General features: G+C 43.2%; 1 protein-coding gene and 1 non-coding gene across 2 annotated transcripts; one reads left to right on the forward strand and one right to left on the reverse strand.

Moving 5' to 3' along the window:
• Positions 1-5,692: 5,692 nt before the first annotated feature.
• Positions 5,693-5,765, reverse strand: TRNAF-GAA (transfer RNA phenylalanine (anticodon GAA)). Its single transcript has one exon. It is a non-coding gene; the product is annotated as a tRNA-Phe (tRNA).
• Positions 5,766-13,449: 7,684 nt separating this feature from the next.
• Positions 13,450-14,411, forward strand: LOC123151167 (chlorophyll a-b binding protein of LHCII type 1). Its single transcript, XM_044570916.1, has one exon. The coding sequence runs from the start codon at positions 13,508-13,510 to the stop codon at positions 14,306-14,308; it is 801 nt and encodes a 266-aa protein (XP_044426851.1). The 5' UTR covers positions 13,450-13,507; the 3' UTR covers positions 14,309-14,411.
• The last annotated feature ends 663 nt before the right edge of the window (positions 14,412-15,074 follow it).

The following is a 15,074-nucleotide window of genomic DNA, read 5'->3' on the forward strand; positions in this document are numbered from 1 at the left end:
GGTACTCACCACGTCGTCTCCCGATCTATTAGATTGGGCCGAGGACCCCCGTGGCCGTATACTCATGGGCCAGTTCAGACGGCTACCGCATACAAGGAAGATTCCACAAGACTTGGCGATCAAGACAAGGACTTCTCCCCACCGGCGTATTCGGCTAGGACTCTTGTTATCCTAGGCCTCCGGTGCATTATATAAACCGAGGCCAGGCTAGTCGATAGATATACAATATATACAACAATCATACCATAGGCTAGCTTCTAGGGTTTAGCCTCCTTGATCTCGTGGTAGATCTACTCTTGTACTACCCATATCATCAATATTAATAAAGCAGGAGTAGGGTTGTACCTCCATCGAGAGGGCCCGAACCTGGGTAAAACAAAGTGTCCCCTGTCTCCTGTTACCATCCAGCCTAGACGCACAGTTCGGGACCCCTACCCGAGATCCGCCGGTTTTGACACCGACAGGTGGACCAAGCATTTTAACCGGAACCTAGTGACGGAGAAAGAAGAAAGAATGGGAAGAAAGCAGCCATGGGCAAGCTTTAATTAATAGAAATAAGTAGGAGTTACAACCTTTAAATTCGAGTGAAACGATCCTTTGATGTAGTCACAAATTTGACTGCCCTTTCACTATTATTATTATTTCGAGTAATAGCGGAAGGAGTGCCAAAGCCCATTTTGGTAGAAAGCTGCTGCCCTTTTCTAGTAATGCGGGGTGACATAATCAATCGAATTCGACTGGTTGGTTCCCCTTATTAGTCAATTGCTTTTGACGTATCAGGTGGGAATGGGAGAGCCTCTTTTCTTTCCGCAATGGAATCGGCTTAAGCTCGACCTTTTCTTTCATTTCCTATCATAGGGATATAAAAAGAAATCCAATTGCGTTTTTCTTAGTTTAGAATATCAAAAGACATCCCACAACCCGGTCTTAGGTTCAGAGTCACTTTGTGGGAACTTCAAGAGAGAGAAGAGAGATCATAGATTAATATCAAAGGTCAGGTATACCTGCCTACGTTCGACATACACATTCACTAGTTCCATTCGGAACCTTTCTCTAGATGGAATCCTGATTCGACTTTCAAATGCAAGAGCAAGAATGCCGTGAGGGAGCCCTATCTAAAAAATGCAAGGCCAGATCCCACTTTCTTTAATCGAGCGGGCAAGGGATCGCAAACATCTTTTCTTTTCAGAGAAAAGGTTTTCAACAGATATCCCGAAGGGGTCTTAGGTAAGGTAAGGAGTGACAGCTCTATTCAATAAGCTCGCTCTTTAAGGGAAGATAGGGCATCTCCTAAAATGTGGAAGTTTGGTGCTTTAGAGATAGGGCCGGCACGCTTTGCTGGAAAGCAATAAGTCAACAAAACAAGGTAGGTCTACCCCCTAATAAAGGTTTCGCTCGACGACCCTGTATCCATTCTCGATTAAAGCATGGAGAGTTAGGTTTATTATCTCCAGTTTGATGCTATCTTCTCCACGACTTGGTTCTTATGGATCTCCTCCAGGTCCTAGGCATCTTGTCTCTAGCTCTGCTCTCTATCGGTAGTAAAATCAGTACTTTGTCTTTGCCTGTCTCTGTCCATTCCGTCAACACTGAGGGACTCGGAGTGGCATAACCCCTTTAATAAGAAGCATAAGACCTAAAGCGAGGAGATAGAATCGAAAGAATGATAGCAAGTTCTTTGAAAGTGGGAAGAAAGCCAATGATACGGTGGTGTGTAGGGTCTTTCAAATCAATCAGGAAAGCGTGAGCTGAGAAGGAACACGGCTTTCCGCGCCTTGACAAGTGGATCTACCAAGAATAGCTTTTTCAGCCGTTACTTATTATATAATAGCTCGATCCGCTCACGCATGTGATTGATTTCTCCCCTCTCTTTCGAAAATCTTCCATTCGAACAGGAAGATTCCCTTCTCGTTGTGTATCCAGAACCTGAGGATGATGAGGATCTATAAAGGTTCTTTGATCGAGCTCTCGCTTCGGCTTCTTTTGTTGTCGAAGACCAGGACCCATCTTATTTGCTGAAAACCTGTCTGTTTAGGGACTCTTTCCTTTCAATGGACATACTTGCCTGGAACTGATTCTACCTTGAGAGCGCTTCCCTCTTTTCTGATTCCTTCCCTTTGACCACCGAAAATACAACTTCTAATAGCCATTTCTATTTTATAGATGTTTCAAACAAGTGATTTTACACTTTGATCCTTCCTGTCTTTCCCCGATAGAGGAGTTTGACCCTTCCACTTCTGCCTTTGCCCTTTGTACTTCTTCCCGCAATTGAGATCCCTGTTAAGGAAGAATATCTCGCTCGTGCTTTTTTTGCGAGGAAATCGCTCTACTTTTTCCAGCGATGAGTGATTGAGTAAGGTCTAATTCAATCTGTGTTATGACCTACCTTTTTTGATTGAAGTAAACGAGAGTTTTACTTCTTCTTTTCAAACCCTAAGGTTTGAGCTCGTCCTCGGGTCGGATTCGGATCCTTTTCTCTCTTTTGAAATTCCATAGATATAGATGTCTCGACTGCCGAATCCGAATCCTTAGAACAACTCGATTCCGTTGATTCACTATCCATTTGTCCTTCAACCGGATTAATGGTCAACGACTTTGACAGCCTTTGCTTCACACAAGGTTTTTAATCCATCTCCCCCGCTTAGGGCAATAAGGGGAAGTAGCGATATTCCGATTCCTTCGTGGGGAATCAACGAAGGCACCCGCTCCAGCAGCTTTAGTACTTAAGTTAACGCTCAAGCCCTTATCCCGCGATGAGAAGGTAGATGCGGTAAGCCAACTCCTATCCTTCTTGCGGAAAGGGCATTATATGCCATCTTCATTCCCTTCCTTGCTTCGAGGAGTAGGTCGAATAGCCAAAGAAGGGGATGGCTAATTCCAGGAATAGAGTAGCATTCTCAAGCACTACCCTCCGTTTTTTTCAGTCCATATAAAACAGTCAATCTACCAGCAGCAGAGGCTGCAGATACATGTCCACCACCTATTTATCTACTACCATAAGCGGGAGCAGTTGCAGGTAAAGAGTGTTGTGAGGGCTTTCATTTGCGCGTTAAGGGCAGTTTCTGTTATAGCACTAGAAATCTGTGCCATTAGTCGAATGCTCGGAATGAAAGAATGACTATTTCCTTGCTGGAACATAATGACAACCGCAGGAATTCGGAATAAGACATGTTAAGTTTCTCCTCTTTCTGTCTAATGACTACTACGACATGCCTAGACTATAACATTCCTACGGAGTGCTGCCCATAGATTACAGAACACTTAGCATATGTTGATTGAGTCCCGGGTATAGCTCCCTCACTCGCTCTACTTTGAATCACGAATTAGCGTATGAAAAGCGGCGATCTTTCTCTATTTCCTCCTCTTCCACCAAAACAAACAAGTTGTTTTCGGGCGTCAGGCAAACTTAGTTCTTCGTTCCTCCGGTAATTGGATTGATATATAAGGATTGGGGTTGTCACCCATATGCTTCTTATCTTTGGCTTTGAACAAGGGGAGTCCTTTCAAGCTTCATCAAATCCATGGCACAAGGTCTGTTTTTCATTATAGAATCGAGCAAGAATCGGATTGTGAATTAGGATTGTATGCAAGAAGGGATTCGGAAACAGGAAAGTGAGTCAAGTAATCCGAATACGTAGTCACTCTCATTCTAATGCTTATATCCAGAACTAGTTCACCAAACAAAGGGACAGAACTACTGACTAAACTGTAGCGAGCTAATACCTAAACTTGAACTCTGAAATAGCACTCATTCATTCAATTATTTGAAGCTAAGGTGCAGGAAAAGAATACATAAGGTTAGATATGAACTAGTTGACTGTTCGATTGAGGGACTACGATGCATTTTACTCATGTTTTTATTCCATTCCAGGATTCATTCATATTCGACCATAACGAGACTCAATAACGAAACTAGGGCCCTTGCTTTCCCAACTGGAGCAGGAAACTTCCAACCAAATAGGAGGGACCCGGAAGAAGAGATAAATGACAACTATCTCTAGAGAATTGAAAAGAGGTGTGCAAACTATGTTACTGAATCGGCCATGAAAACCTAAAATGAAGGAATAGGGGGTCTGGGATAAGCATGTATTGGAGGCGGGTTTCCCAATAAGTCAATAGCTATCCTTCGCTATCTGGGGCTAGCTCACTCTATGAGATAAGTTTAATGTATGGTTCGAAGCACTTAACTCCCTTTTAAGGAGTGATCGATCAGCCCCGACCATGACCGGTCTAGAATCTCTCTCATTGAGCTTCTCTTTTGCGCTTGCTTTCTTCTTGATTTATTGCAGCAGCTAGTCTCCCTTTTCCAAATTCGATTATAAGTGAAGTGAGTTATGTTTCAAGAAATTCCATCCATTTCATCACCCAGAATAATACCCAGTCCTGCCAATCTCTACGATAATCTCTGGTTTTTAGTTGATCTTTTTCTATTATGAAAAGCAAGGAAACACTAGTAATGGTGGAAACAGAACTTAGAAATCTAAGGCTGAAGGCTAGTTTCATTAACGAGTCTCACCTATTTCTTACTTCCCCTACCAGCCCTACCTACATCACCTTTCATATGGAACAGGCATGCTTTAGTGATGGGGCTAGCCGCTTTCACAAGAAATCAAACCAAACAAAGACACTTAGCATAGGAGTAGATTAGGGCATCTAGTGCTCTGTTCATCGTCTAAGGACTCTAAGGTGCCAAGGGAAATAGCTCCATCCCATTGGATATCCCTAGCCTTGGTGGATCAGTGCAGTGAGAAAAAACTCTTCCATTCTATCTATGGTAGATAAAGGAGCTTCAAAGCCGTAGCCATCCTCATGGCCTTTTCACTCTACAACCGTTGCACTTTTTTTATTAAATGATATAGTTCGTTTTCTCGCACTTAACTTGAAAGTACTAACTAAATAGGGGCACGGAGAAATAAAGAAGTGTGGGGGAGAAGCAGCCGAGCTCATTCCCTTCCATTCCTGCTCTATAGTAGGGGTTATGTCCCCCTTTCCTAGTGAGAGCAATACGCAATGGACAAATCATGGGTGTCGGCGGTCTAGTCAGAGCATTTTGGAGCGCCTGAGCGGGCAAAGTAGGTTGACCCGTCCCGAGGGGGAGGGAACAAACGGGCAATTGAACACCATAGGGCACAAACGAATCGCCAGTAACGACCTGTATATATCAGGCAAGAGGTGCTACTCCGACCCGGAATCCTGCGTGATGGTTGGTCGCCTTACCAATAATCTTCTTAATGTTGGAGAAAATGAGGATCATTGACTTAAATTGGAATTGATACCTAGACTACTTGGTTCTAGCTTGCCACCCCAGAAGGCAACGTATACACAAGTATAGAATATAGGTAACACTGTAGGGTACAGCCTTGGGTAGTCTTAGGGTTTTCCAAGATATGATATGATCGGGTTATTTATTAGAATTGGAAATAGCTAGATGAATAAGTAGGCTTTAAAAGGACGAATAAAGTAGGCCTTCTAACTCAAAGTACTCCAGCTTAAGGAAAGACATGCAACATTGGTGATCAACGTATGGAATTTCCGCTATTCCATTCCAGGAAAACACTTGTTTTTTCACGTTTTTCCTTCACTGTTCTTTCCTGGATTTTTTGTTGATGATTCTTCCCCTTAAAAAAAGCTTTTCCCTATAAAAAATATGTGGCCCTTTTCTTTCCCGAAAAGGCATTCATTGTTCGTTCTGTGCCAGGAACCAGATTTGAACTGGTGACACGAGGATTTTCAATCCTCTGCTCTACCAACTGAGCTATCCTGACTATTTATTGTGCATCATCCTAGTAGAGTGCTTGTATCTATGTCAATTAAAGGGACTAAAAAAGAAAAAAGTATTCTCAAATTGGACTTGGTAAATATCAGGATAATGATATGGATTGTGAATGACTTACTTAATAATAGGGATTACTTGCCTATACTAGAATATGTTCATTTGTATGAATGGGATAAGATCCAAAGAAGTCAGTTCGGATCCGTTTGTGAAAGAGTAGAATAAGAAAGATAGTGAATCTTGTTTGAACCATTAATGAAAAATAGAGGTTGGTACAATAGTTAGGAAGTAAAATGGGCTTTTTATTGGGGATAGAGGGACTTGACTTGAACCCTCACGATTTAGAAAGTCGACGGATTTTCCTGGACCGAAATGGCCATCAGAAAGCAGATTCATTTTATGATAGAAAAAGAATCTGCTTTCTTCTGGCACATGTATTTCTGAAAGGACTCCATCTTTGGAAAAGCTCGTTTGCACCTTGCATCGAATTAAACCACTCCTTTCACCGCAGATAAAGACTTGGTGGGTGGGGATGAGACGCTAAGGTAGGGTTCGGTCTGGATGAAACTATCTTTAACACGAGCTTCTTCCTTGTGCGAAGTACCAACTTATTGGAATTCGGCATTGCATATTCACTACCGAGATCTCTTATAAGTTTTGGGACCAGAATGAATTCTTCCTACAGACGCCGTAAAGGGTGCGGTTTAGCAACCAAGCGTACAATGACCGAAACCAACAGCTCCATCATTTCTGAGAACTTCTCTCTCGCATAGAGGAGATCTTGGCACTACTTTATGTGTTCAATCCAGGAATCCGCCCTCTTCTTCATATCTTGCTTGATATTGGTTTCATAATGAAAAGAGGAAGGAGTGTCGAAGCGATGTCGCTTCTCTGCTCTCAGCTCTTTGCTCGAGATGATGTGATCTGATCGATCAGTCTAGAATCTGTAACCAATTGGCTAAGTCGCTAAGTCACTGCGGACACTTGCCATCCTCGCATATCGAAAGACGAAAAACGACTTCCAGGGTAAAACGGAGGGCTAAAACCTGAGCCTGATTTTCCATCCCAGGGGGTAGCGATTTCAAGAGTACTTGGTTTAAAACTTCCAGTTTATTCAAGTAGTTTCACTCGATGAAAAAATGCATGCAAAATGCATTCTATTGCTGATTCTCTGTCAGCGGGCTTACTAACGATGGCCAAGCACGCAGTCATTCCCGTTCTATTTGATAGGGGAAGCAAGCTAGTCAAAGGAGAAGGAAGCATGGGTATAGGTAAGTCTAGACATATTGACACGGGCGTATACTGAAATAGGCATAAGGCCGCTAACGCTAAGGAGACAACACCGCTTCTTTGTTCGTAACTAGGACATGTATTGATGCTAGAGGTAGACTCCTGGCACTTATCACTCCTTAGATGAAGCAAGACAAGAGTGAGTCCACTAAGGGACAAGTATGACTCAAAAAATGATGGCAGATTTTTATGGAAACGATTATATTTTAGTATATTGTATCATTGGGTTTGTCATTGTCGATAGCTATTCTTGTCGCCGTTAGGGCTGGCCGGATGATCCATCACATAAATGCTATTAATGTTGAAACACAAGTAACTAATATATCCAAAGATGTTCTTAAAGAACAAATCATTTATCAATTGGAAATACTCTATAAAGTCTATAGAGATACTACTGAGGGTGTGCACTTACCGGCAGGAGTCAATCTCCAAGAAGTAAGCACACATCTATTTTTTGTAGACGAGAGAGTGAGCCTTCTAAACAGTATCTACTGTGATCTTATTGCAAAGGGAACTGGAAGTGAATACTTCTGCCAAGTTATACAATTTCTTCTGGGATAGCTTGTTGTGGGGCTTTCCGAAGGGTCGTTCTGAGAGTGGTCTCTTTTCTTTAAGGTTGCATATATTGTCAGAGAAGGGAGGGATCCAGGCCAGGTCTAAAAGTGTCGAGTTGGGTTTGGGACAAGATCAGGAAATAGTGCATCTTATATAGTGGGTGCCAACTTGATTGCTGCTGGGATTGCTTGATAGGAAACTTTGATTGATACGAGCAGATGTGAATGAATTGAAATAGTCAATAGTAGTGATATGATCCCGGCATCTACACTCGGATCTACTTCTGCTACCGAGACTGCTGCTACTGTAAAAGCATCAGGAACGTGTCAATTCACTGAATAAAGTGCTCTTTCCATTGATTTATGGATGAAATCACGAAAAAGAGAAGGAACCACCGATTCTGCATCAAAAACAGGGGTTCTGGAGCCAGTTTCTCAAATCGTAAGTAGATCCAATCCAGGGCAATTGATAAGTGAGGTTCTCCGGTCGAATGCAAATAAGCCAGAGCGTATCTCTTGTTTCGATGAAGAAACAAACATCCTGGTATCAATAGATCTTGATTCTATGCATGCGTCAGACACATCACGAGCCGGAACAAAAGAGTGCTTTCAACTCACGAGCTGGAACAAATGAGTGCTTTCAACAATAAGCAATACCCGAGCTTCCTTCTACCAACCAGGATTCCGATACCAATTCCAATCTGGCACAGCACAAGGAAGTAGCGCACCAGAAAAACCAATACGAGAACCCTTCCTTCCAGCCAGAATCCGTCTTTCTTGTCCTTTGCATTCGAGGAATGGGATCTGCCTTGTGGAAACAAAAGCTATTTGTTCGAGTCAAGCAAGCGGACAATCAGCTAAGAATACTGGAAGAGAACTCTCTGGCCCTGCACTTAAACTAGACTAGAAATCCGAAAAAACACTAGTTTTGGCCCATAGCGAAATAGAGTTTTTCTTCTCTGCGGACTCCCCATGCTTAGCGCCATAGGCTTTAGGACTTTTGGCACTAGGGAATCATACTTTGATCAGATTCGTGGACAGGCTCCCGAGGTCAAATCGGATTATGGACTTTTCCAGCTAAGTGAAAACGCACTTCACTACTAGCAAAGAAGTCAGCTCAGGGCAGGGCCAGTGGTAATCTCAGATAGGAACTTGCCGGGATCCTTCCATACCTGCCATCCACCACTACTACTGATCGTTTCCCAGAACGAGCCATACCTTTTCCCAGAATGAGAATACGGCTGAGGACGAATAGCGGCGCCTAGCTTTAGTTTCCACACGACACGATGGATCTATCACTCTCTTTAGCCAGGCCATTCTCTAGAGGAGAGTTCCGAGAATGAATTCCAATCTGGTACCAATCGTAGAAATCATATTGTAGAGTTCTTCTCACGCCTAGCACAGCTACAAGCATTCCTCGAATGCAGAGACAAGACGGAGGATATCTGATCCCGCGGAACATCTGCTACCAACTACGGATTACCTTGTTTCCATGAAATCCATGTTTATGGCACCTTGGCCCCCTCTACCTACGAAATTCTGATTCCTATTGCTTAAGAAAGTACAGCAGAAATAAAGTCTTTGGGTAGATGAGGTCACTGATTAGCCCGCTGAGCTGCTCTATCCCCTCTACCAGGATGGGATGGTTTATGCGCTTGTCCCGATGAAGCTTAGGATCTGATAGAAACACGGTGTCAACTAAGGAAAAAAATGGGAACCTTTGCATGACACGCCTTCCTCAGGATGTGCGCTCTCTTTTCAGGATTGAGAATGATGACACAGCCTGGAGGTCTTTCGTCTACTTCTTCTGTCCAGGCCTGTTTAGCATTCTAAGCAGCCGCCTTCCTATACGCATAAAGTGGAGTTATATTAGTACCTAACACCACAATATAAGTCTTATTCTAAGTAGGATCACCCACATTTATTTACTAAGATTTGCTTTATGAAAGTAAATGACACCAGGATGGTTTCAAAATATCTTTCTGATGATAATAATCAAGAAGGTAGCGTACTCACTCTTATAGTATAAGCTTGTACAAGTAAGCCGGTATTAAACTACTCTTATTAGGCAAGCTGGTAAAGACCTACTCTTAGGCATCGATAGTAGGTATTGCCAATTTCTTCTTTTTTTCAAATATCCTCAACCACATGGCCAGAGAAGGGAAGTAAGGAAGAGTATAAGTCTAAGATATAAGTAAAGGTGGGGTTAAGACCTCTAAGTCAAAGAGTGAGGGCGTTAGCGGGTAGTATTTTGGAATGCTGATGTATTTGATTGATAAACCATTGAGTCGTAAATGACCTATTTAGTTCCGGATGAAATATTGATTGACTTTCCATTATACCCTTCTTCCAGCGAAGTGCTTTAACTCTCTTACATCTACCCTCTCTTCCAATCAAGTATCTAGAGAAGGTAGCGAGCCTTTTGAGGTATGGCCTGATAGCGCCTTATAGTCTTGACCCGAATGCTTGAATTTCTGACCTCACTGGTCTCAAATAAATAGACTTTCCTATCCTCTTAAGGTTCTCTATGCCCTCAGACATTGATTGCTATACAGAATTTAGCATAAAGTATTTGAATATTGATTATTATTATTATTGGTGGGTTAATTATGTTTTAGAATGACTATGCGTATAGGGTACATGTGCATTTGCTACAGCAACAGAGAGTACGTCAAGTGGGTGTAAGCTCAGCCGGCCAGGAGAGTATCACAAATTTCTGGAACATGCTTTGGAAGATTAGATGTCCACCTAGGGTGCATCATTTTATGTGGAGGTTTGCACATAATAGCCATCCCCTTTTGCGCAATATTGAGAGACTTACAATTGAGTTGGACACACGATGCTTCCTCTGCCATCGACAATCTGAAGATGGTGGTCATCTGTTCCTGCGCTGCAAAGAAGTAAAGAAAATGTGGAGGTGCTGTGATCTGGAGCATATCAGGAGGAAATTACTTCTATGCGAGTCTCCTAGGGACTTGCTTGATGCTGTTTTTAAGCTCCCAGAAGTAGTAAAGCTGCGCACTATCTGCTTGCTTTCGACTTGGTGGTCTGAGAGGAACAACGTTAATCATAATAAGCAGAGGCTTACGACTGAAGCTTTCCAGGCGCGTGTTGGGTATCTGACCACTGAATGGTCTGAGTTCCTAGGAAAGAAGGAGAAGAACAGTCATTCCCTGGTCCCAAGATGGTCGGCACCCCCACCTGATATTGTTAAAATTAATGTTGACACAGCTTTCTTGCCCAGCACGGGCTCTGGAGGTTGGGGTATAATCGCACGTGATAGTACAGGCGAGGTAATTATGGCGGCCGCCGGCAAACTAGGGGACCAGGCTAGTGCACTCCAAGCAGAAACTGAAGCTCTTCTCAAAGCAATCCAGTTCGCTGAAGCTCAAGGTATGGGCAAGGTGCACTTTGAGACTGATTCCTTAAATCTGCAGCAGGCATCCTCTTCCTCCATTCAGGACCGAGGCCCCCTTGGCGTTCTTTTCCGCGAAGTCAAATTTCTCCTGCAGTTTGGTTTTAGTCAGTGTAAGATTTTGTATTGCCCCAGGGTCTGTAATTTCCCAGCACATGTGCTGGCTGCAGTTGGGTCTAACGCTGAGCCTGAGTGCCAGCTTGTCTGGCATGCAGACTTTCCGATTGATGTAATGAATGTTGTGGCCGCCGATTTGGTCGGTCCCGAGTAATTGGAATGCGAGGTGTTCCTTTCAAAAAAAACATTCATTCCCATGTCCTGTATTTAGCCACTTGTTGTGGTTGCACTCTACTTCACTAGACAACGACTTGTGCACCGGTAATGTCGGCTGTCAGTAAATATGTGGTGCTCAAATTTGGTATATGGTTGGGAGCTTATTTAGGTTCGGTCAAAATACTTGCCAAATGTCAACCAATAGGAATAACCTCAATGCGGGTCGCTGAAATTTGATCCAACAAGAGTATGTGCTACGGTGTTGTTTCATTTCATTTCGTTGCATGTAATACTAACTTTGCAATAATAAACTCTTCCATTAATCTCATTAGCAAAATCAGGAATACAATCACCAAGAGGTTAAATGCACTTGTTTATAGTTACAATTGATTAACAATGAGTTGAGAATTGTAATAGATATTATTACCATAATTTTGAATATATACCTTAAAATTTGTTCTATGCACTGGTGAGACTCTTCTCATGTGTCCGAGTCAAACGCATCTCCTTTGACTCGACCCTAGGCCTCCTCGATCTTTTTCTAGGAGCTTCAATCCCCCCCTTCAGTTTATCTAAGTGAGAGTGGACGGAGTACATGCCCATGGGGGAGGACTATATGGGTTAGGGGTGCTTGGCAAATAACAGATTTTACCCTTGAGATAGTAGGTGGGAAATGTGTTGGAGCTAATCTTTGGTCCATGGGCCCATGGTGAGCTAGGAAGGGAGGGAGTACATAGTCAATGGTGGACCATTCCATCTGGTCTCTTCATCATGTTACCCTATAGAATTAATTATCCCCACACCTTTGATAATTGCATTATTTCTATTTTGGTGTATTTGGAAGAAAATTAGATTGTAAGCAAAAATTCCTTGAGCATAACGTTTGCCATACCAAATTGTTTAACCAACATGCATGAGATATTCCATTTATGATTCAAGTGTACCTCGATCCATAATGAGGCTCTGCAAAATCTTCAAATGTGGATGAAGGACTAACCTTATTGGCATATTTTTGTCTCTTTAACTGAGATCATACCTCCTAGCCTCTGCATCCGTGGATGCACAAAGTTATGCTTTTTATTTAAGTTGATACAAGCCAATGAGATCAAATCATTGACAAACATATTACATTGAACGCACAACAATGGGTGAACCATGAAAATATTATATTCAGCCATTTGGCTTAAAATAGGTTAAAATTGTAAAAGAAATGCAAACATAAAAATATGATAGAGATATCCAACCAAGAGTACATGATATTTTACTTCTATCGGATTCGCTAATTCTCGATCGACTGAGATTTAGTTAAATTTCAGTCGTCACTAGAGTATCATCGATCATGACATGCAAATTTTTGTATTTTTTCTAAGCTCGGTAAACAAACACCGCAATTTAAAGAAAAATGGCACGGTGATATTTTTGCGGGCTGTATGAACAAATTTGTGCAATCGACCGAGAATCAACCAATTTTATTTTGCATGATGGAGGGCTGAGCACCCCCTGTTCTGCTCCTACCCACACTTAGTCTGGTACCTCCCTCTTCCGTCTTCTCTATGTTTGTCCTCTCCTACCTATCAATAAAAAGATACACAATCTTTACATATTTGAAGAAAAAAAGTCACCCGCAAATAAAAAAGTTGCTACTTCGCGGGGAGTATAAAGGTCGTTACTATATTATAAACTGCACTTTTTTGCGGGAGTATAAACTGCATTTTTTACTGTCGCAGTTGCACTTTGTGCCATTGTATATGCCCAGACCTAGCACATAATACCAGCCACATGTTCCAATTATACACTTCGGTAACCAGTCAAAGAAAAACATGAATTAGGAGGCACTTTGGATCAGGTAACATAGTTTAGTCACGAAAAAGCACAGATCCACTCTTTTTGCACAACCCCAGAAAATGTCTAGATCGATCTTGACATCAACACAACCCAATCACCTCTCACTAAGGAGATTGCCAGTTATCCATAGCCACAAGTGCATCCAATCCTCTCGCTGCACCAATGGCATCACAGCTACCGATTTCTTTCTGTCCATCTCCTTCTTGTCAGCTAGCGTACACCAGGCCTCTGCTCCCCCGTGGCCTCTGCTCGTTGCTGCCTTAAATAGGCCCCTCCTTCTGTTCTGTTCTCTCAAGCCATCTCATACTCGAGCCCCTCTCTCTCTCTCTCCGGGACAACTCCGGTCTTAGCAGAGCAATGGCGGCCACCACCATGTCCCTCTCATCCTCAGCCTTTGCCGGCAAGGCAGTGAAGAATGTGTCATTGTCGGATCTCTTCGGCGAGGCACGTGTCACCATGCGCAAGACTGCGGCAAAGGCAAAGCAAGTTGCCTCTAGCAGCACGTGGTACGGGGCTGACCGCGTGCTCTACCTCGGCCCGCTATCAGGTGAGCCACCGAGCTATTTGACCGGTGAGTTTCCTGGTGACTATGGATGGGATACGGCCGGGCTCTCGGCTGACCCCGAGACCTTTGCCAAGAACCGTGAGCTGGAGGTGATTCATTGCCGATGGGCTATGCTTGGCGCGCTCGGTTGTGTCTTCCCTGAGTTGCTCGCCCGCAATGGCGTCAAGTTTGGCGAGTCTGTTTGGTTCAAGGCCGGCTCCCAAATCTTCAGCGAGGGCGGCCTCGACTATCTCGGCAACCCCAGCCTCGTCCACGCACAAAGCATCCTAGCCATTTGGGCCTGCCAAGTTGTGCTCATGGGCGCCGTCGAGGGGTACCGCGTTGCCGGTGGCCCACTTGGCGAGATTCTTGACCCACTTTACCCCGGAGGCAGCTTTGACCCACTTGGCTTAGCTGACGACCCCGAGGCATTCTCTGAGCTCAAGGTGAAGGAGATCAAGAACGGTCGTCTTGCCATGTTCTCCATGTTCGGCTTCTTTGTTCAAGCCATTGTCACCGGCAAGGGCCCACTCGAGAATCTTGCTGACCATATCGCCGATCCAGTCAACAACAACGCATGGGCATTCGCCACTAACTTCGTGCCCGGCAAGTAAGGCACCCACTATGCTTGCACTTGCAAGCTGCGGGATGATCTGTTTTGTACTACCATGATGTAAATTATAAGGATCCGTGCAAATGCATTGTTTGATTCATCGATGTTCATCTTTTTTTTTACTTATGATGATATTCATCTTCATGTCCCGCATCTAGCTACTTGTAGTGATCATCTGGACAATTGTGTTTATTTAATCAGTACAGCGCACACTCTGCTTCGCTAGACAATGACTTGTGCTGGTAACTTACGTCAATACATGACGCCCAAATTTGGCACTCCCACCATGCATATTATAAGACGTTTTTTGACACTGCCTTTACTCCAAAAACGTCTTATAAAATGTTTGAAACTGCTCCGCGGATGATACATATTCCTGATCTTTGCACGATAGGTAAATCAAGCGGCCGGTGCCCTTCTCAATAATATATGCATGTCCTGCTGGATTTCATCATCGTCTGTCAACCATGCAATTCCTGTCGTGTGCATAGCATGATTCTAAAATGTTACAGAGGGAGTATATGGTTGAGGTCTTCATGTCGTAGGCCAAAATACTTGTACTACTAATTACTAACTAGCATGAATATCTAAATTAGGGTCGCCCAAATTTGGTCCAACAGGAGTAAGTGCTATGGTGTTGTTTCCTTCATGTTGTGCCATACGTAATAGTACTAAACTTTTTTTTATCGATAACAGTAGGAGATTGTTCAAAACTGCGACAATTATTTTGGATCGGAGGGAGTACTGTTTATATTTGTAATTTTTTA

The sequence above is a fragment of the Triticum aestivum genome, chromosome 7A (genome assembly GCF_018294505.1).
Source record: "Triticum aestivum cultivar Chinese Spring chromosome 7A, IWGSC CS RefSeq v2.1, whole genome shotgun sequence".
NCBI classification, from domain to species: domain Eukaryota; kingdom Viridiplantae; phylum Streptophyta; class Magnoliopsida; order Poales; family Poaceae; genus Triticum; species Triticum aestivum.